A 21,375-nucleotide genomic window follows, 5' to 3' on the forward strand; every position below is an offset into this window, starting at 1 on the left:
AATGCACGGGGCGTGCTTCTTCACCAAACTAGATCTCAGGAGCGCTTACAACCTGGTGTGTATCCGGGAGGGAGACGAGTGGAAGACGGCTTTCAGTACCACCTCAGGGCACTATGAGTTCCTCGTCATGCCGTATGGGTTGATGAATGCGCCATCAGTCTTCCAGGCCTTTGTAGACAGGATTTTCAGGGACCTGCACGGGCAGGGTGTAGTGGTGTATATTGATGACATTCTGATATACTCCGCTACACACGCCAAGCATGTGTTCCTGGTGCGCAGGGTGCTTGGTCGCCTTTTGAAGCATGACCTGTACGTCAAGGCTGAGAAGTGCCTGTTCTTCCAGCAGTCCGTCTCCGTCCTAGGGTACCGCATTTCCACCTCAGGGGTGGTGATGGAGAGTGACCGCATTTCAGCCGTGCGTAATTGGCCGACTCCCACCACGGTAAAGGAGGTGCAGCGGTTCTTAGGGTTTGCCAACTACTACCGGAGGTTTATCCGGGGTTTTGGTCAGGTAGCGGCTCCCATTACCTCACTGCTGAAGGGGGGCCCGGTGCGTTTTTGCAGTGGTCGGGTGAGGCGGACAGGGCTTTTGGTCACCTGAGGGCTCTGTTTACCTCGGCTCCCGTGCTGGCCCATCCGGATCCCTCTTTGGCATTCATAGTGGAGGTGGACGCGTCCGAGGCTGGGATAGGAGCTGTGCTCTCTCAGCGCTCGGGTACGCCACCGAAGCTCGGCCCCTGTGCCTTCTTCTCGAAGAAGCTCAGCCCGGAGGAGCGAAACTATGATGTGGGGGACCGGGAGCTGTTGGCTGTCATCAAGGCTCTGAAGGCGTGGAGACATTGTCTTGAGGGGGCTCAACACCCTTTCCTCATCTGGACTGACCACCACAATCTGGAGTACATCCGGGCAGCAAGGAGACTGAACCCTCACCAGGCAAGGTGGGCCATGTTTTTCACCAGTTTTGTGTTTACCCTTTCCTACAGACCAGGCACCCAGAATGTGAAGTCAGACGCATTGTCCCGGCTGTATGACACAGAGGAGCGGCCCATGGATCCCACTCCCATACTCCCCGCCTCCTTCCTGGTGGCGCCGGTAGTGTGGGAGCTGGACGCGGACATTGAGCAGGCATTACGTGCAGAGCCCGCTCCCGTCCAGTGTCCCGCTGGGCGTCTGTACGTCCCGTCTGCTGTTCGTGACCGGTTGATCTATTAGGCCCACACATCACCCTCCTCTGGTCATCCTGGGATCAGTCGGACAGTGCGCTGTTTGAGCGGGAGGTACTGGTGGCCTACCTTGGCTAAGGACGTGAGGGCTTATGTTTCCTCCTGCTCGGTGTGCGCCCAGTGTAAGGCTCCTAGGCACCTGCCCAGAGGGAAGCTACACCCCTTACCTGTTCCACAACGGCCTTGGTCGCACCTGTCGGTGGATTTTCAAACCAATCTCCCCCTCACAGTGTAACACCGAGATCCTGGTCGTTGTGGATCGGTTTTCGAAGTCCTGTCGTCTCCTCCCTCTGCCCGGTCTCCCTATGGCCCTACAGACTGCGGAGGACCTGTTNCCCAGCATAAGGCGCTCGTCGATTCAGGCGCGGCTGGGAATTTTATAGATAGTTCGTTCGCCCATAGTTTAGGGATCCCCATTGTTCCCATGGCTGTGCCTTTCCCCGTTCACGCCTTAGATAGTCTACCATTAGGGTCTGGGTTGACCAGGGAGGCCACCGCTCCTCTGGGCATGGTGACGCAGGGGGGTCTCAAGGAGAGAATTAGTCTCTTCCTTATTGACTCTCCTGCGTTTCCCGTGGTGCTAGGCCTACCCTGGTTAGTTTGTCATGACCCCACTGTTTCTTGGCCACAGAGGGCTCTCACTGGGTGGTCGCGAGAGTGCTCTGGGAGGTGTTTAGGGGTTTCCGTTGGMGCTACTACGGCGGAGAGTCCAGACCAGGTCTCCATCGTGCGCATTCCCCCTGAATATGCCGATTTGGCTCTCGCCCCATCGATGGGGAGATTGCGCGATTAATCTCCTGGTAGACGCTGCACTTCCCAGGAGTCACGTGTATCCCCTCTCTCAGGCGGAGACGGAGGCTATGGAAACATATGTCTCCGAATCCCTGCGTCAGGGGTACATTCGGTCATCCACTTCACCCGCCTTCTCAAGTTTATTTTTTGTGAAGAAGAAGGAGAGAGGTCTGCGCCCGTGTATTGACTATCGGKGTCTGAACCAGATCACTGTGAGGTATAGTTATCCGCTACCGCTCATAGCCACAGCAATTGAGTCAATGCATGGGGCGCGCTTCTTCACCAAACTAGATCTCAGGAGCGCTTACAACCTGGTGCGTATCCGGGAGACGAGTGGAAGACGGCTTTCAGTACCACCTCAGGGCACTATGAGTTCCTCGTCATGCCGTACGGGTTGATGAATGTGCCATCAGTCTTCCAGGCCTTTGTAGACGAGATTTTCAGGGACCTGCACGGGCAGGGAGTAGTGGTGTATATTGATGACATTCTGATATACTCCGCTACACGCGCCAAGCATGTGTCCCTGGTGCGCAGGGTGCTTGGTCGCCTGTTGAAGCATGACCTGTACGTCAAGGCTGAGAAGTGCCTGTTCTTCCAGCAGTCTGTCTCCTTCCTAGGGTACCGCATTTCCACCTCAGGGGTGGAGATGGAGAGTGACCGCATTTCAGCCGTGTGTAATTGGCCGACTCCCACCACGGTAAAGGAGCTGCAGCGGTTCTTAGGGTTTGCCAACTACTACCGGAGGTTTATCCGGGGTTTTGGTCAGGTAGCGGCTCCCATTACTTCACTGCTGAAGGGGGGCCCGGTGTGTTTGCAGTGGTCGGGTGAGGCGGACAGGGCTTTTAGTCACCTGAGGGCTCTGTTTACCTCGGCTCCCGTGCTGGCCCATCCGGATCCCTCTTTGGCGTTCATAGTGGAGGTGGACGCGTCCGAGGCTGGGATAGGAGCTGTGCTCTCTCAGCGCTCGAGTACGCCACCGAAGTTCCGCCCCTGTGCCTTCTTCTCGAAGATGCTCAGCCTGGCGGAGCGAAACTATGATGTGGGGGACCGGGAGCTGTTGGCTGTCATCAAGGCTCTGAAGTCGTGGAGACATTGTCTTGAGGGGGCTAAACACCCTTTCCTCATCTGGACTGACCACCGCAATCTGGAGTGCATCCGGGCAGCGAGGAGATTGAACCCTCGCCAGGCAAGGTGGGCCATGTTTTTCACCAGTTTTGTGTTTACCCTTTCCTACAGACCAGGCTCCCAGAATGTGAAGGCAGACGCATTGTCCCGGCTGTATGACACAGAGGAGCGGCCCATGGATCCCACTCCCATACTCCCCGCCTCCTTCCTGGTGGCGCCGGTAGTGTGGGAGCTGGACACGGACATTGAGCAGGCATTACGTGCAGAGCCCGCTCCCGTCCAGTGTCCCGCTGGGCGTCTGTACGTCCCGTCTGCTGTTCGTGACCGGTTGATCTATTGGGGGTCTCGATCAGCCTTACTTCAGGGTTTCTCCCCTAGAGTAATGTGCCGGTTGGACAGAGTAAACCAGGATGTGGGCAGGTTTCTGCGGTCCTATTACCAGGACCGGCCGGGGGAGTGGGCGGCGTTCGTGCCCTGGGCCGAGATGGCACAGAACTCGCTTCGCCACTCCTACACTAACCTCTCTCCCTTCCAGTGCGTACTGGGGTACCAGCCGGTTCTGGCACCGTGGCATCAGAGTCAGACCGGGGCTCCTGCGGTGGATGACTGGTTCAGTCGCGCGGAGGAGACATGGGAAGCTGTCCGTGTTCACCTACAGCGGGCCGTGCTGCGCCAAAAAGAGAACGCGGACCGCCACTGCACCGGGGGACCGGGTCTGGCTCTCGACCCAAAACCTTTTTGTGTTGTAAGTGCTTGTGCACGTTATGTCTGGTGTGCGTCGGGTTATGTACCCATTTATTGATTGTTCTGTTTTCCGGTGGGTTTTTATTGTTAAACTGCGCCGTTGGAAACACAGTTTTTGCTCCCCCCTCTGTCATTAATAGTGGTATGTCACTGGACAGCCTGACAGTACAGAGAGTTTGTAAACAATACATTACTCTGAAAGGTTATTCATCTAAGATTTCCTCAAAACAAGGTCCAGCCAACTGTTTCCTCTCCCCTGCCGTTTCTGTTATTCTTCCATTTTGACGGTCCCAGAGCCCTGGGAGAGCTGCTAGTGGGCCCTCAGCCACTGCTCTGTCTGTTGTCAGGAATAGCATGGACAGCTAGTGGACTCGCAGGGCCAGGCCCCCTGCATTGTTTGTTCTCATATCTGTTTGGAATGAGGYTTTTAGAGGTTGATGTTTAACCACACGTTATCTGGTCAAACAGCTGAGGACTTCTACCTCCCTTCCCCAGATAGTGTGGTGTGTTAGTTCTGGGTGGTTGCTGTTCAAGCTTTCGTTCTAGTCAGTCGAACATGAAATTGAGCTAGTGCCCATTCATGACATGCCTTGACATTGGAGGTGAGGAGGACACTCGTCATAGCAAGTGAAGGTGCCCCAGAGTTAACAGAAAAGTCTTATGTCTTCAGCTCTTCAGCTCTTCAGTGGCCAATAAACCTGGAGTKTACACAGACAGAATCATATGTTCACTATTGGTTCTCATTCTTGGATGTTAAAATGTAAAAAATAAACAAATAATCATATTTCACAATATTTTTGAAAAAGGTCCAAAATATTGCACCTTTAAAGATGTATCTATTTCCGCTGAAAAATTCACCATGTATGCCATTGCCAAATGTACTAAAGCCAACCTGCTGGCCCTATCATTTCTCATTTCATGAAGGAATGTGCAGTATACTTAATCATTCAAATGGTTGAGCTTTTCTGTGATGTAATGACAATATAACGACAATGTTATGACAGTGCTGTAATGAACGATCAATTCATTTAATGGAACTGGTTTCCATAGAGCTGTTTTGACTGTGTTTTGAATGTGTGTGTGTGTGTGTGTGTGTGTGTGTGTGTGTGTGCGTATGTGCATGTGTGTGAGTCTGTGCATGTATCTGTGTCTGCGTGCGTGTCTGTCCCTCAGGGGAGGAGGTGGTCCTCCTGGACAYGAGCCTGACAGAGATCCCCCCGTTGAGGAAGGCCACTAAGGACAACCCATGGCTGGGGCCCAAGGAGAACGCTATGCGCCAGCACCGACAGGAGATGAAGACCAAGATGAAGAGTAACAAGCCGGAGGACCCCAAAACTCCCCGCGGCAAGCAGGTTAGGTAACACCTAGTAGTAAACAGTTAGGCTACATCCCAAATAGCACCCTATTCCCTTAATATTAGTAGTGCCTTATATAGGGAATAGGGTGCCATTTGAGACGCTGCCTTAGTAAACCGAGACTATTAGTGGGTCGCATCTGTTAGTAAACAGTTAGTGAACCTGGGATCATGATTAGCAGTGTCCATGTCCCTTTAGGAAGGAGTCAGTCTTAACAGAACCTAGTGCACTGCTGCCATCTTCTGGAGCAGACCTGATGGTGTCCAGCAGCTAACAATGTCTTACTGCCAATTTGCACAGTTAAGGCTAGCTTTCTCAATCGGAAAATGTAGATAAGCATTTCTATTGGACAAGATAGCCCTCCGTTTGACAACGTCTGCCCCCATTTGAAGCGTACTGAACGTGACCATGGGGAAGGTGTAAATGTTTCACACATGACAGTACAAGACCCTACTGTTGAAAACTCTGTATTGTTTCCTTGAAGTCGAGCCTGGCGTTCTGTTGTAGACCGACCTAGGAAAATACTTTGGTAGCACTTTATAATAACACCTTGTAATAAAGCATTTATAATGGATTAATAAGTAGTTTCTTCATCATTACGCACACATTTGTAAATGTTAGTAAGCCTATGTCATAATAATTAACACGATCGTTCATAAGATGTTTAATATCGGTCCTTTAAACCATCTACTAATCATTAGTTAAGTGTTTTTGTGTGGCCTCATTTAAAGTGAGCGCTATTTATACTTTATAAATGCTTTGTAAATGTTTTGAGTGACCAGTGTAATTTCTCACAAAATGATGGACATTCATTGGTAGACATTCCAGCAGTACCTGAATATACGGTTTACTAATCTATTATAAACGCTTTATTTCAAGGTGTTATTATAAACTACTACCAGTACTTATTTTCCCACATTGAGTGATTTTCCTTGAGGATAATGATTTTGGCATTTCACGGACGCTAAGTTTAAAATAGAACCATTTACCCCGGATATTANCTTTATTTCAAGGTGTTATTATAAACTACTACCAGTACTTATTTTCCCACATTGAGTGATTTTCCTTGAGGATAATGATTTTGGCATTTCACGGACGCTAAGTTTAAAATAGAACCATTTACCCCGGATATTAGCGAGTCTTCGCAAATATAATTTACTCTCAGTTATACCTGTGAGGGAAACATTATTCATTTTCATGTGAATTAATAATTGTATTCTATATTTTGGTAGTGCTGTTCATTTGATTATTATTCCTCCGAGTATCCAACCTTTGAAGATGATTTTGGAGAATGTTTTATTTATTTTCTCAAACAGTGGTCTGAAGGTATTGCTGGGTCATTAATCATGTAGTCTCCCTAGGCCGACGGTTTGCCTCCCACAATGTRTCCAGTGTTCCAGCACACATGTCTGCTGACAGTACCAGCATCGGTTGGGACAAGAGGCGGAAATGGGACTCGAGCAGGAAATCAGTCCAGAGCCTTTCCGTTCATGTCCTGACGCAAACATTAGCCTACCACCGGACACAAAATCGGTATTTTAACTAGATATTTTCAATGAGTGTATTTGGCAAGTACGTTGTTTGCTTGTGCCATGACAGCTAACGTTAGCGTTACAAGTTTACAAAGTTGTTTGCTTGTGCCATGACAGCTAACGTTAGCGTTACAAGTTTACAACGTTGTTTTTCACGAGCAGAAATCCCGTCTGCATTTTAAGCCCGTTCAAACCAAACTCGTAATATATTCTGAAGAGCACCCTCCCCGGAGTTGAGGTAGATATGTACATATAGCTAGAAATAAGCAAACAGATAGTACACAGTAGCAGCAGCAGCGTATGTGATGAGTCAAAAACGTTAGTGCAAAAAAGGTCAATGCAGATAGTCCGGGTAGCTATTTGGTTAACTATTCAAATAAGTATTTAGCAGCCTCATGGCTTGGGGGTAGAAGTTCAGAGTCCTGTTGGTTCCAGACTTGGTGCATCGGTACTACTTGCCGTGCGGTAGCAGAGAGAACGGTCTATGACTAGGGTGGCTGGAGTCGGACAATTTTTAGAGCCTTCCTCTGACACCGCCTGGTATAGAGGTCCTGGATGGCAGGGAGCTCGGACCCAGTGTAATAGTCAGAGACTATTAATGATGTGACTGGTGTTGCCTGTTGCTCCAAGGTCTGAGATTTACCAGACTATTAATCATGTGACTGGTGTTGCCTGTTGCTCCAAGGTCTGAGATTTCCCAGGGTATTAATCATGTGACTGGTGTTGCCTGTTGCTCCAAGGTCTGAGATTTCCCAGGCTATTAATCATGTGACTGGTGTTGCCTGTTGTGTACTGTAGATTCAGTGTCAGCAGGAGCTGGACCAGGTGCTGGAGAGGATATCTAAGATGCCCTTCAGAGATAACCGAGGCCCACTGGAAGACCTGTATGCCCTGCACATCCCCAACTGTGACAAGAGGGGGCAGTATAACCTCAAACAGGTGACTACACCCTGCACATCCCCAACTGTGACAGAGGGGGCAGTATAACATCAAACAGGTGACTACACCCTGCACATCCCCAACTGTGACAGAGGGGGCAGTGTAACCTCAAACAGGTGACTACACCATGCACATCCCCAACTGTGCCAGAGGGGGCAGTTGTAACCTCAAACAGGTGACTACACCCTGCACATCCCCAACTGTGACAAGAGGGCAGTGTACCTCAAACAGGTGACTACACCCTGCACATCCCCAACTGTGACAAGAGGGGGCAGTATAACCTCAAACAGGTGACTACACCCTGCACATCCCAACTGTGACAGAGGGGCAGTTTAACCTCACAACAGGTGACTACACCTGCACATCCCAACTGTGACAAGAGGGGCAGTTAACCTCAAACAGGTGACTACTCACTCTTACTCCATGGCCAGGAGCATCCACACACAAACAAACGCATGTTCATTCTGTGTTTCAGTGTAAGATGTCTCTGCACGGCCAGAGGGGGAGTGCTGGTGTGTCAACCCACACACCGGTCGGCCCATCCAACAGCACCGACCGTGAGGGGAGACCAAACTGCAGCCAGTACCTTAGAGGACCAGAGATGGACACCTCGCTCAGCCCAGAAATAGTACGGCTGATTCTCCCTTTGATCGGCCTGTCTTAAACACAACAGAGAAGCAGTACTCTAAACACTTAAGTAAGCTATCAAAAGGTTTCTGTTTCTGTGTATAGTTTTGTTTGGTATTAATCAATTCTCAGCGATATCGTACAATGTAACCACCATAATGTGTCTTGGCTTGAGAACAAATTCCACTGCAAGGGCATAGGATGTGCCAAGCAACAAAGATGAAATCCATTCTTCTTTGCAATTTCAAAGGAAGTCAGTGTTTAACTGGTATTTTCATTGATCTCTCTCTCTTTCCCTCTCGTAGCTTTTCTGTGGTGAACAAAGTCTAATGAGAAGAATGTTTACTATGGGCTGAATTCTAACTAGAAATCTGTGTGTCCATCTCAGACTTTTGTGTAAAAATCAAGCATTGATGTCAATGGGCGATTTGCACGTAAATTCCAATKATATGCACATTTGGCAATTAGTATTCACCCCTATGGACCTCTTGTATTCAATGTATCTGTTGTAGGGTATCTAGAGAAATGTTATCATGRAAAAATKATTTGACTTATTTGAAAGGTGAATATGTGAAGCATAAAACAAAACAGTGAATTGACGCTTTAAGGGATTAGTGTCTTACTTACTTAGTGTTTGTATGGCTGTGTTTACACTGGTAGCCCAATTCTAATATTTTGCCACCGATTCGTCTTTTGACCAATCAGATCAGATCTTCTGCGTGTGTAAACGCAGCCCAAGTGTCTTACTATCTGGTGCTGGGAAGTGAACATGTCAAATGTTTGGTGGTTGTGTACTCAACTCCGCCTACCGTTTGTTTGTTTTACTGTGTTCTACGCCTTCAGGTTGGTAGGCTACTAAAACTATGAAACCTACCTTCTATAGCCTTTGGAATACACATACGTCTTCTATACACTGTAGGAAAACCACATAGACAAAGTGTTGTTGTTACAAACACAAATACACGTTTTTAGATTTCCTCGTTAATAGGAACACAAATAGAAATGTAGAATTGTTTTGTGATAAAGAACGTCTTGTTATAAGATGAAGTACGTGATTAAATGGATGGTAACTTCCTGTACGTTGATTGTGTATTCATTCGGGCTTATGCCCTGGTTTCTTGTGTCTCATTTTCTTACTGGAGGTCTAGGTGTAGATAAGCCATCGTATTTCATGGTACAACCCATTTTATGGTACAACCCATTTCATGATTACAGCCCAGTTCAAAGCAAAACCCACATGATTGTCTATGTTCAGGTGTTTCATGGCGGTTGGCAGACACTGCTTTGTATGTATGGAAATTCTTCTACGTTTCTTTATGTGGTATGGTAGCTATGGTAACTGGATCTTCTGGTAGACAATCATTTGAAGCCAGCAGCAGGTGTATAGGGAACTTGCATTAAGGCTTACAAATAGCGTTGCAAAATTCCGGTAACTTTCCCCAAAATTGGCAGGTTTTCCAGAAATCCTCATTGGAGGATTCTGGAWTTCCTGCTTATTCCCTCCTGAATCTGGGAATCTTCCAACTGGGATTTCTGAAAAATCTGGCAATTTTGGGGAAAGTTACCGGAATTTTGCAACCCTACTTCCACAGCATAGAGCAAACAAAAGACATAACAAACCTTCCCATACATCAATACATAACTTTATTTAAATATATGCTTTGTCGTTACAAAAAAGACAAGGTTAAAGTACATCAATTACACAGTGAATAAATATGACATATTTGTGATATTCACATAGATTTGTTAGTAACACTTCACTTAAAGCCAGCAGGTGTATTGCATTGTAAGAATTGTCATAAGCATGTATGACCCTCTTATAACGTCTTACCATTGATGGACCCTGACTAAACAGCTATTTTCAGCCTGTTAAAAAATTGCAGCAAAGAAGCATTATACCGTTTGGCTTTGAGTAAATTGTTACCTATTTGTTCCCTACATGCTTTTTTATCACGAATATGGAATGTTTGAGATTTCATGGTCTTTCATACAAGCAAGCTTAAGACTGAGTTGAGAAACCTTTCCAAGTCTCCTATGCATTCTAGTGGCAGGCATAGGCTGTACACACAGCCCCTGTCAAAGCTATTGGCATGTTACCATACCATGAAAAAAGGGATGTCTATTTCAAGGAATGTCAACAAAATATCTGACAAATGTTTTGAGCTTCAATAAAATGATTTGATTTAATTTAACATCATGTTCACAAACGGGACGTAGGATCAAAAAGTATCATCACGGCCTTATATCGTGGAGACTTATATCTTCACACTCGTCAACTCATGGGTCTCTAGCAACCAATCTCCACATCCACATAGTGCTAAAATGTCCTCGTTCAACGACAAGGCCTGATAATCTGGATGTAAATCTGGATTCAAAGTCATGAGAGAGAAGGCACTGAGATTTCCATAGAAACCCAAAGATCCACACCTTTCCAGGGGTCATACAGTAGAGTCCTAGGCAGAAGACTGTGTTGTGGTAACACAGGAGGCGACGAGAAGTCAATAGAAACGGCGTGCAACATTTGCATGCGATTTGAGCCTGTGTTGGACTTTTCAAAGCACCTGTACTTTCTTGGCTGTCGTTTATAAACGACAAAACAAGCAAATGACTGTCATGATGTGTTTTTGAGGTGATCTTTTTTCTATACTTGACGGAAGGTAAGGCACAATACAGACTACTAAAGGACAAAGTATAGGAGGCACACACACACACACACACACACACACAGTCATTTCATACAGTCACCCCTATGAAACTATATTGAGACACAACCCATCAGAAGTAGCAGTTGATGGGTTTATTAAGATAGCTCCTGTAACAACCTACTGTATACGAGCAGTTACTAGTTCTTAAGACCCTCAACTCAGAACAATCTGTGAGACAAAGTGGAAGAAAGGCAGGACTGAAAAAAGCTCTTCTCATCTCATCACACTCAGAAGGACATACAAGGACATAGACCCAAACTGAGACACTAAAGTACTTTCAATCACTGAGGTTCTCTTGTAGGGAAGTGCTCTGAAGGGACAAACATTTGGACCAAGAGAACAGTTACGTTTAAATACGACCCCAGATTACTGTGTTCCTGTCAACATCAGAGTTCCTGTCAACATCACGATAACAACATTGGTGAAAAAGATGAGCTTTACTCTTTAGCCTTAAAATTTTATTTAAACAGAATCTAATATAATTTATATCAGAGAACATTGTTATATGTGCTTTAAAGGGAGGTTATAGGTCATCTCAGTATAGGTGGATGTATAATTTAAAACCATGTGCATGTACTGTATCTGTGCCCTGCTTTCCTGATTTGATTGGCTTTTGCATATTTTGCATGTACATGTGATTTGCAGGAGTAGGGGTAAAGGGAGGYGGGCCTTGGCTCATGTCAGGTGACCAAATTGGCCATCGCTCATTCATTTTTGTTGCTGTTGCTCTCCGGGTCTTTGCACTGGATGTCCACTCCACTGTAGTCAGTGCCAGGGAGCTGCACGCCAAAACGGTCCACACACCAACAGATCCCCCGCTTCCGCCCACGTGATGGTTTACACTGCAGGAGGAGAGGAAATAGCAGGGAATAAGATGCAATACAATGAAATTAAATAGAATAGGATAGAATAAAATAGGATAGAATGTGATAGGAATACAATTAAATGAAATAGAAAAGGATAGAATAAAATAGGATAGAATAGGATAGAATAGGATAGAATAGAATAGGATAGTCTATAATAGTATAAGATAGAATGGAATAAGATAGAATAGGATCAAATGAATAGAATATGATAGAATAGAATAGGATACAATAGTATAGGATAGAATAGTCCATGGGTACCTGCTTGTGCTTGAAGAATCCCTTCTTGTCACAGTTGGGAAGGTATAGGGACAGAGCTAGGACTCTAGATGTGTTTTTCATCCTCTGAATGATCCCGTCCAGCTTTCTCCTGCAGGGTCCCTACACACATACAGGGTCATAGTTTAGGGCAAGTATGGCGTGTGTTGGTGCGTGTGTGTCTGTGTGTGTGTGTGTGTGTGTGTGTGTGTGTCTGCGTGTTTGTCTGCATATACACTGTATACACATATGTTCAACTTACAAACTCAGGCTGCAGTTTGTCCAGGGCGAGGGTTGAGTAGTCAAGGCTGCTGACAGAGTGGAGCTTGGCCTGCTGTCTCTTGCGGTCTTTAGCCTGTCTCATGGCCTGAGCCTTGCGGCTGCTGATGTGGTCTCTGCCCCCGTACAGAGGCACCTTGGCCTGGGGCAGCAGGGACTCTGGAACCTCTGCTAACATAGCTTCCTCTGGAGAATAACCGTCTGGGGAGACAGAGAGTCAGAGAGGATGATGATGGTGGTCGCGGTGGCGGTGAGGAAGAGGAGCAGGAGGAAGAGGAGGAGGTGAAGGGGAGGAGGAAGAGGAGGAGCAGGTAGGAAGAGTGGGATACTGTCAAGGTCTTCCACATCGGTGCAGATGAAGGAAAAGAGTTGAAGAGAGGCAGCGGGTTTAGACAGAGCCTCTCCTAACACTAAAAGGAGACCTTGAGGTTTCCCAATCAAGAAATCTCCAGCTGACTCATACAATGTGTGCCTAACTTCTCACATGGTCAGTCAGTGGTTAAGGGAGTTATTCGCCACAGTCCATTTACAAGCATTTCTCCATTCTCTTAATCTGACCCTCTTCTCTCTTTCCCCCACCCATTGGTGGAAAAAGTACCCAACTGTCATACATGAGTAAAAGTAAAGATACCTTAACAGAAAATGACTCAAGAAAAAGTGACCCAGTAAAATATTACTTGAGTAAAAGTCTAAAAGTATTTGGATTTAAATATACTTAGGTATCAAAAGTAAAACTGTAAATCGTTTCAAATTCCATATATTAATTAAGCAAACCAGACAGCACCATTTGCATTTGTATTTCTTTATGTATGGATAGCCAGGGGCACACTCCAACACTCAGACATCATTTGTATTTCTTTATGTATGGATAGCCAGGAGCACACTCCAACACTCAGACATCATTTGTATTTCTTTATGTATGGATAGCCAGGGGCACACTCCAACACTCAGACATCATTTGCAAACAAAGCATGTGTGTTTAGTGAGTCCGTCAGATCAGAGGCAGTAGGGATGACCAGGGCTGTTCTCTTGGGAAGTGAGTCAATTGAAGTGGTGGAAAAAGTACCCAACTGTCATACTTGAGTAAAAGTAAAGATACCTTAAAAGAAAATGGCTCAGTAAAGTAAAAGTCACCCAGTAAAATTCTCCTTGGTAAATCTAAAAGTTTTGTTTAAAATATCCTTAGATTATCAAAAATAAAAGTATACTAATTTCAAATTCCTTATATTAAGCAAACCAGATGGCACCATTTTTTAAATGTATTTTATTTACGGAAGCAGGGTCACACTCCAACACTAGACGTAATTTACAAACAAAGCATTTGTGTTAAGTGAGTCCGCCAGATCAGAGGCAGTAGGGATGACCAGGATGTTCTCTTGGGAAGTGAGTCAATTGAAGTGGTGGAAAAGTACCCAACTGTCATACTTGAGTAAAAGTAAGATACCTTAAAAGAAAATGGCTCAAGTAAAGTAAAAGTCACCCAGTAAAATTCTCCTTGAGTAAAAATCTAAAAGTATTTGGTTAAATATACTTAAGTATCAAAATAAAAGTATACATAATTTCAAATTCCTTATATTAAGCAAACCAGATGGCACCATTTTTTAATGTATTTTATTTACGGAAAGCCAGGGTCACACTCCAACACTAAGACGTAATTTACAAACAAAGCATTTGTGTTTTAGTGAGTCCGCCAGATCAAGAGCAGTAGGTGATACCAGGGATGTTCGGTTGATAAGTGCGTGAATTGGACTATTTTCCTGTCCTGCTAAGCACTCAAAATGTAGACGACTTCCTTTGGGTGTCAAGGAAAAGGTATGGAGTAAAAAGTACAGTATTTTCTTAGGAATGTGTGAAGTAAAGGTAAAAGTAGTCAAAAATAGCAATAGTAAAGTAAAGTCAATACCCCAAAAACTACTTAAGTAGTACTTAAGTATTTTACACCACTGCTCCCACCCTCTTACTGGCTCTCTCCGCCTCTCTTCCAACACTCTTCCTTTTACTGGACAACTACAAATCTTGTGTACTATTTTATTCTAATGGCTGATGACTCCATGTAATATATGGAGTGGCTGGCATTGAATTCACTCCATATAATATTTGGAGTGATGAATGCCATGAATCAGTTAATACTGTATGTATACAAGATTTGTACTGGAGTTGTACACTGGAGTTGTTGCATGCGAGGTGGAGATTTTCCTTTTGCAGAGTCCCTGGCTTGTAGCTGGAGCTAAGAGGGAGCAAAATGTAAACTGTGACATAGCTGGATTAGGGCAAGAGAGTGGTGTGGTCTATCATGTCAATGCAACAGTCCTCTCAAGTCAATGCTTGGCACATGCAATGAAGACATAACTTTTAAACTGGGTCATCCAATGAACATACAGCATTCTACACTCTCCCTCTCTCTCTCTCTCTCTCCTCTCTCTCTCTCTCTCTCTCTCTCTCTCTCTCTCTCTCTCTCTCTCTCTCTCTCTCAAGAATCTGGGTCTTGCCAAATCCAAATGTCTACATCTCTACATGCCTATTTCAGCAACCCACTTCATCTGTCATAAAGATATTAACACTGACTAAAGATAGACCATATGCAGCAGGGACAGATCTATAAGCATAAGGAATATTTCATTACAACAAAGTTAAAAGAGTTATATAATACATAAGAGTTATAACAGTTACATATTATAGAAGAGTTATGAGTTATATATTATATAAGAGTTATAAGAGTTAAATATTATATAAGAGTTATAAGAGTTATATATTATATAAGAGTTATATATTATATAAGAGTTATAAAAGTAATATATTACATAAGAGTTATCTTCTTATGGCTGCAGGGGCAGTATTGAGTAGCTTGGATGAAAGGTGCACAGAGGTGCCCAGAGTAAACGGCCTGCTCCTCAGTCATAGTTGCTAATATATGCATAGTATTATTAGTATTGGATAGGAAACACTCTGAAGTTTCTAAAACTGTTTGAATTATGTCTGTGAGTATAACAGAACTCATATGGCAGGCMAAAACCTGAGAAAAAATCCTAACAGGAAGTGGAAATTCTGAGGCTGGTAGATTTTCAACCAAGCTCCCATTGAAATCACAGCGAGATATGGATGAGTTTTCACTTCCTACGGCTTCCACTAGATGTCAACAGTCTGTAGAACTTTGTCTGATGACTCTAATGTGAGGGGGGCCGGATGAGAGGAGAATTAGTCAGGTCTGCCATGAGGTGACCATTCTTTGACCATGCGCGTTCACATGAGAGGGAGCTCCGTTCCATCGCTCATCTGAAGTCAATGTAATTCTCCGGTTGGAACGTTATTCAAGATTTATGTTAAAAACATTCTAAAGATTGATTCAATACATCGTTTGACATGTTTCTACGGACTGTTACGGAACTTTTGGACATTTCGTCAGGTTTAGTGAACGCGCTTTCTTGTGGAAGTGGGAGACCTGGGAGTGCATTCCGACGAAGATCAGCAAAGGTAAGTGAAGATTTATAATGCTTTTTATGAGTTTTGTTGACTGCACAATTTGGGCGGGTAACTGTATGGCTTGCTTTTGTGGCTGAACGCTGTTTTCAGATTATTGAATATTGTGTTTTGCCGTAAAGCTTTTTGAAATCTGACACAGCGGTTGCATTAAGAACAAGTGTATCTTTAATTCTATGTAAAACATGTATCTTTCATCAAAGTTGATGATGAGTATTTATGTTATTTGACGTAGCTCTCTGCAATTTCTCCGGATATTTTGGAGGCATTTCTGAACATGGCGCCAATGTAAACTGAGATTTTTGGATATAAATATGAACTTAATCGAACAAGACATATATATATTGTGTAATATGAAGTCCTATGAGTGTCATCTGATGAAGATCATCAAAGGTTATTGATACATTTTATCTCTATTTGTGCTTTTTGTGACTCCTCTCTTTGGATGGCAAATGGCAGAATTTTTCTTTGAGTTGGTGGTGACCTAACATAATCGTTTGTGGTGCTTTCGCTGAAGCCTATTGAATGGGACTTTGGTGGATTAACAACAAGATTAGTTTAAATGGTATGAGATACATGTTGTTTGAGGATTTTAATTATGAGATTTCGTTGATTGAATTCGGCGCCCTGACTTTCATGGCTGTTGTCATATTGTCCCGTAACGGGATTGCAGCCATACAAGTTTATAAGAGTTTATATTATATGCGAGTTATAAGAGTTAAGAGTTATATATATATAAGAGTTATAAGAGTTATACAGTGGGGAGAAAGTATTTGATACCTGCCGATTTTGCAGGTTTTCTACTTACAAAGCATGTAGAGGTAGAGGAGGAAGGCTGTCGTACAGAAGCACCACCAACAAAGGACCAAGCAGCGTGGTAAGGGACGAAGCAGAGCGGCAAGTAACAGGACTCCTGGACATGGGAGGAAATTCTGGACGGTAAGGGACCTGGGTTAGCTGGAGAATATCGCGCCCTCGTGAAGAGCTGGAGCAGCTAAGCCAAGAGGCGGTGGTATGGGAGAGCACGGAAGCGTGGCTGGAAGCCGAGAGGCAGCCCGAAATGTATTGGGGGGGGGGGGGGGGGGGGGGGGGAGGGTAAAGGGGAAGTTGGGAAGTCAGGTAGAGACTGCGCAACTTCGGGCTTACCGTGGAGAGCGAGAGTACGGGCAGACACGTGTTTATGCGGAAGGGCACGGTGTTCTGTACGTGTGGCATAGCGGTGTGGTACATCCAGCTCCTCGTATCGGCCAGGCTAGAGTGGGCATCGGCCAGGTGCCATGAAGCCGGCTCAACGCATCTGGTTCCAGTGCGTCTACTCGGGCCGGTGTACATGGCACAACCTTACGCATGGTGTCCGGTTCGCCGCACAGCCAGTGCGGGTTATTCCACTCCCCGCACTGGCCTGGTTACGGGGAGATTCAACGGGGGGGGGGGCGGGGGGGGGGGGGGGGGGGGGGGGAGGGGTACTGTCACGTTCTGACCATAGTTCTTTTGTGTTTTCTTTGTTTTAGTGTTGGTCAGGACGTGAGCTGGGTGGGCATTCTATGTTGTGTGTCTAGTTTGTCCGTTTCTATGTATGACCTGATATGGTTCTCAATCAGAGGCAGGTGTTAGTCATTGTCTCTGATTGGGAACCATATTTAGGTAGCTTGTTTTGTGTTGGGGTTTGTGGGTGGTTGTCTTCTGTCTTTGTGTTCTCTGCACCAGATAGGACTGTTTCGGTTTTGCCACGTTTGTTATTTTGTATTTGTGTAGTGTTCACGTTTTTCCTCTTTTATTAAACATGTTGAACACGAACTACGCTGCGTCTTGGTCCGATCCCTGCTACACCTCCTCTTCAGACGAAGAGGAGGGAGGCTGCCGTTACAGTTATATAATATACAAGAGTTATGAGAGTTATATATTATATAAGAGTTATAAGAGTTATATAATATGTAAGAGTAATATGAGTTATATATTACATAAGAGTTTTAAGAGCTATATATTACATACGTGTTATATAATAAATAAGAGTTATATATTATATAAGAGTTATAAGAGTTATATATTTTATATACGAGTTATAAGAGTTATAAGAATGATATAATATATAAGAGTTATATATTATATAAGAGTTATATATTTTGTAAGAGTTATAAGAGTTATATATTATATACGAGTTATAAGAGTTATATATTATATACGTTATAAGAGTTACATAATATAAAATAGTTATAATAGTTGTATAATATATGAGTGTTATAAGAGTTATATAGTATATAAGAGTTACAAGAGTTATATAATATATGAGAGTTGTAAGAGTTACATATTATATAAGAGTTATAAAAGTGAAATATTATAGAACTTTGATTTTATTTAGAATTTTTTGATTTTGATTTGAATGTAATATCTTCTGTTGTTCTTGTCTATTACTGTTCTTTACTTTGTCATGTACTTGTATGTTTCATTTGGACCCAAAGTGCAAGTAGCTAATGGGGATCCTAATAAACTAAACTATACCTCGCTAAGCAGGCGATTGAGTTGTATGTCACAGGGGTTGAGAATATCTCTTGTGACATCATCGCTCCCTTCATCCTTCCTAGATTATTCTCAGAAAAGAGAATTCCCTCTTCAGTCCACCGGTTCCGCTGACACTATTTCTCTCCCAAGGCTGGCGCGTAGGCAGCATAGCCCAGTATAAAACCCAATCAAGTCCTCACTTCCTAATCTGGCCCTCTCTAATCTTGCCAGTGCTGCTGATTGAAGGATTCAGTGGGTTATGAAGCATTTCCTGATCTGGGCGAATTTGATGCTCTCGAAATCCTACAGATTTAGTAGTAACGAAAAGACCTTATCCCCTTCCTCTCTCTTTCTACCTCCCACTCTCTCTGTCTTCATCTCTACCTCTATCTCTCTCTGTCTTCATCTCTACGTCTCTATAATCTTCTCTTCTCTACCTGTCTTCTCTCTTCTCTCTCTCTCTTCTCTCTTCTCTCTTCTCTCCTCTTCTCGTCTCTCTTCGTCTCCTCATCTTTCCTCTCTCTCTTCTCTCTCTCTCTCTCTCTCTCTCTTCTCTTCCCTCTCGCTCTCTCTCTCTCTCTCTCTCTCTCTGTTCTTGCTCTGTCTTTATCTCTTTTCTTCTCTCCTCCCCCTTGCCCTCTGTCCTCTCTAAATTTCTCACACCTGCAGGAAATGAGAAGAGGTGGGTAAAATCTTATCCCGCAGCAGGCTGGCAGTTCAGAGAGGCACGCTCGGCTAACATTCTGCTGAAATCACTGCACAGCTTAAAGATGATGATGGAGGGAGAGATGGAAGAGGCAGAGGAGAAGGAGAGAAGGAGAGGGGATTTAAAGGAGGAAGAGTGAGATAGAGAAAGGATATTGGTGAAGGAGGGGGAGAGAGAAATTACTTGGTGAGAAAGAGTTGGAGAGAAATCTAGCCAGAGAAAGATGTAGAGATTACTTATTGAAGCTGAGGGAAGGGGGGGGGGGGGGGCATGGCAATGGAGAGAGGGAGGGTTGAAGGGGAAGGAGGGTAAAAACGCTGATCCCTCTCTCTTCAACAAATTCTAGGAGAAAATAAACTAAAGCTTGGGGGAAACCCTGTGAATGAAGTGACACTTGAAAACCGCTGACTAAGTGCTAATGTGTGCAGACACAGTGACTGTCCCTCAAATGGCCTCTAGGAGGCTCTAAAATTATTGTAATCTTCTTCACCTTGTTTCATGTACCAGGCACTAGGTCACTCATGCAAGATGATGCCTTGAAAACCCTGATTTTCAGCTCTCAGCTGTGTGTTATCAATCAAACAATCTTGGCAATACATGTGGTGGATTTGGAATACACTACAGGGTGTGGGGTTTTATGTGTGTGTGTGTGTTGTGTGTGTGTGTGTGGTGTGTGGTGTGGTGTGTGTGTGTGTGTGTGTGTGTGTGTGTGTGTGTGTGTGTGTGTGTGGTGTGTGTGTGTGTGTGTGTTGTGTGTTTGTGTGTGTGTGTGTGTGTGGTGTGTGTGTGTGTGTGTCATGTTAACAAATGGGAATAATCTGCGACGTGGTTCCAATAATATATATGTGTCTACATATTGAACTTTGAAAGAATACAATGATAATTCAGTAAATGAAGACTCATATTTACCCCTGCCTGGATGCAGCGGCTTGTACATCTTCTCGTTGGCGCACACTCCTCTCCCGTGGAGGAGCGCGTGCAGCGGTTTCTCCTCCCCGCTCTTCGGCAGGCATCGGAGCCCGTGCGTGCAAGTCCCCGTGTACACCCCRCACGACTGGCCCTCGGGGAGCGCGCAAGTCAGGCAGCAACCACAGCCAGGCTCCTTCACCAGCTGGCATCCCACCGGCACTGGCGGACACATCGACATAGCCTTCTGGTCACACGGTTCGCACGGTACGAACGAGCCCAAACAACCCGACTCGCTTAGGAGAAGCGTTGCCAGGAGTGAAAAACTAACCAGCATATTGTTTCAAATTAAAATGATTACAAACATAAAACAACTATAATCAACTACTATGTGTATTGCATGGAACGCTTGCAATGCTTTCGATCATTGGGGTTTTGGGGCAAAAGTCCTTGAAAGAGTCACCATCCACAGGTGGCCACTGCCTGCGTGCGTAAAAGTCCCTCAATCACTGTATCAGATGCTAAGGTTCCACTCTTCACCCAGGCGAAGTGTCTGCGTTGTCTTTATTGTGTCAAATGTCCAATTATATTCGAGKTTAGATTGTCCACCGCGAAATAACCCGAGTCTTCTCCTTTTGGGCTTTCAAATGTCGTTTTACGCATGCACATCAATTGTCTCCAAATGAAGAAGAAAAAAGCAGGGATTGTCTTGTAGAAGAACCAATCTCTGTAGGCTGTCCCCCCGCACGTGTTCTGCACATACAGTATAATATGTGGCTTTGAGCTTGCCTTTTTAAAAACTGCCAGAGGCGAATCCTGTAACGATGGGTATATGTCAAACGACGTTGATGGGGGAGGGCGCACTTGTCAACTCCGTGCGGTGCTGTTGATTGTACAGGGCGGGTCCTGACAAGTCCCCTTCTACCGCTGGTTACAAGGCGATGCTGAGGGCAAATAAATAAAACCAACTGACTGGGACCACAATGTTTTAGGGAATATCTGCAAGTGCTGGATGTCCCCTGCATCAATCATGGACATTGACAGGGAATAAATAAGCCTATCTATTTGTAGGCTACAATTTCTCTTTGAAATACACTATTCTGGTGTATYTTCTGATGTTTTTTTGTAATCAGGTGGGGAGGTGTTTTTAAAWAATGAATAAAGTAACACCAGTGATCCAGCCTTGAGATGTMTKGGYTGATTTTAGGACCAGTGGACTRGACTGTGTCTACATTACAAACGTTATTTGCCTCAAAGCAACATCTGCAACTCTTTGAGGAGATAAAAAGTTGACCAACTGAGGTTAAATATTTGGCAGATGATGTTAGCCCCACCTCTGCAAGAT

The 21,375-nt window shown here is 44.8% G+C and overlaps 2 protein-coding genes across 2 annotated transcripts in view; one reads left to right on the forward strand and one right to left on the reverse strand.

The window, feature by feature from the left end:
* The window catches only part of igfbp2a (insulin-like growth factor binding protein 2a), a 17,856-nt gene extending 8,444 nt beyond the window's left edge, over positions 1 to 9,412 (forward strand). Inside the window, 5 exon segments of the mRNA XM_070441347.1 lie at positions 5,058 to 5,236; positions 7,570 to 7,710; positions 8,186 to 8,207; positions 8,210 to 8,252; positions 8,254 to 9,412. Of these exon segments, the coding sequence (XP_070297448.1) occupies positions 5,058 to 5,236; positions 7,570 to 7,710; positions 8,186 to 8,207; positions 8,210 to 8,252; positions 8,254 to 8,374 (506 nt within the window). The 3' untranslated portion in view covers positions 8,375 to 9,412.
* Positions 9,413 to 9,958: 546 nt separating this feature from the next.
* igfbp5a (insulin-like growth factor binding protein 5a) lies at positions 9,959 to 20,845 on the reverse strand. Its single transcript, XM_024143247.2, has 4 exons — positions 20,034 to 20,845; positions 12,426 to 12,643; positions 12,167 to 12,286; positions 9,959 to 11,884 (listed from the first exon to the last, which is right to left on the reverse strand). Exons 1-4 carry the CDS (start codon positions 20,365 to 20,367, stop codon positions 11,747 to 11,749), a joined length of 810 nt encoding a protein of 269 aa, XP_023999015.1. The 5' UTR covers positions 20,368 to 20,845; the 3' UTR covers positions 9,959 to 11,746.
* Between the last annotated feature and the right edge of the window lie 530 nt (positions 20,846 to 21,375).

Source organism: Salvelinus sp. IW2-2015, unplaced genomic scaffold, assembly GCF_002910315.2.
Source record: "Salvelinus sp. IW2-2015 unplaced genomic scaffold, ASM291031v2 Un_scaffold3781, whole genome shotgun sequence".
NCBI lineage: Eukaryota > Metazoa > Chordata > Actinopteri > Salmoniformes > Salmonidae > Salvelinus > Salvelinus sp. IW2-2015.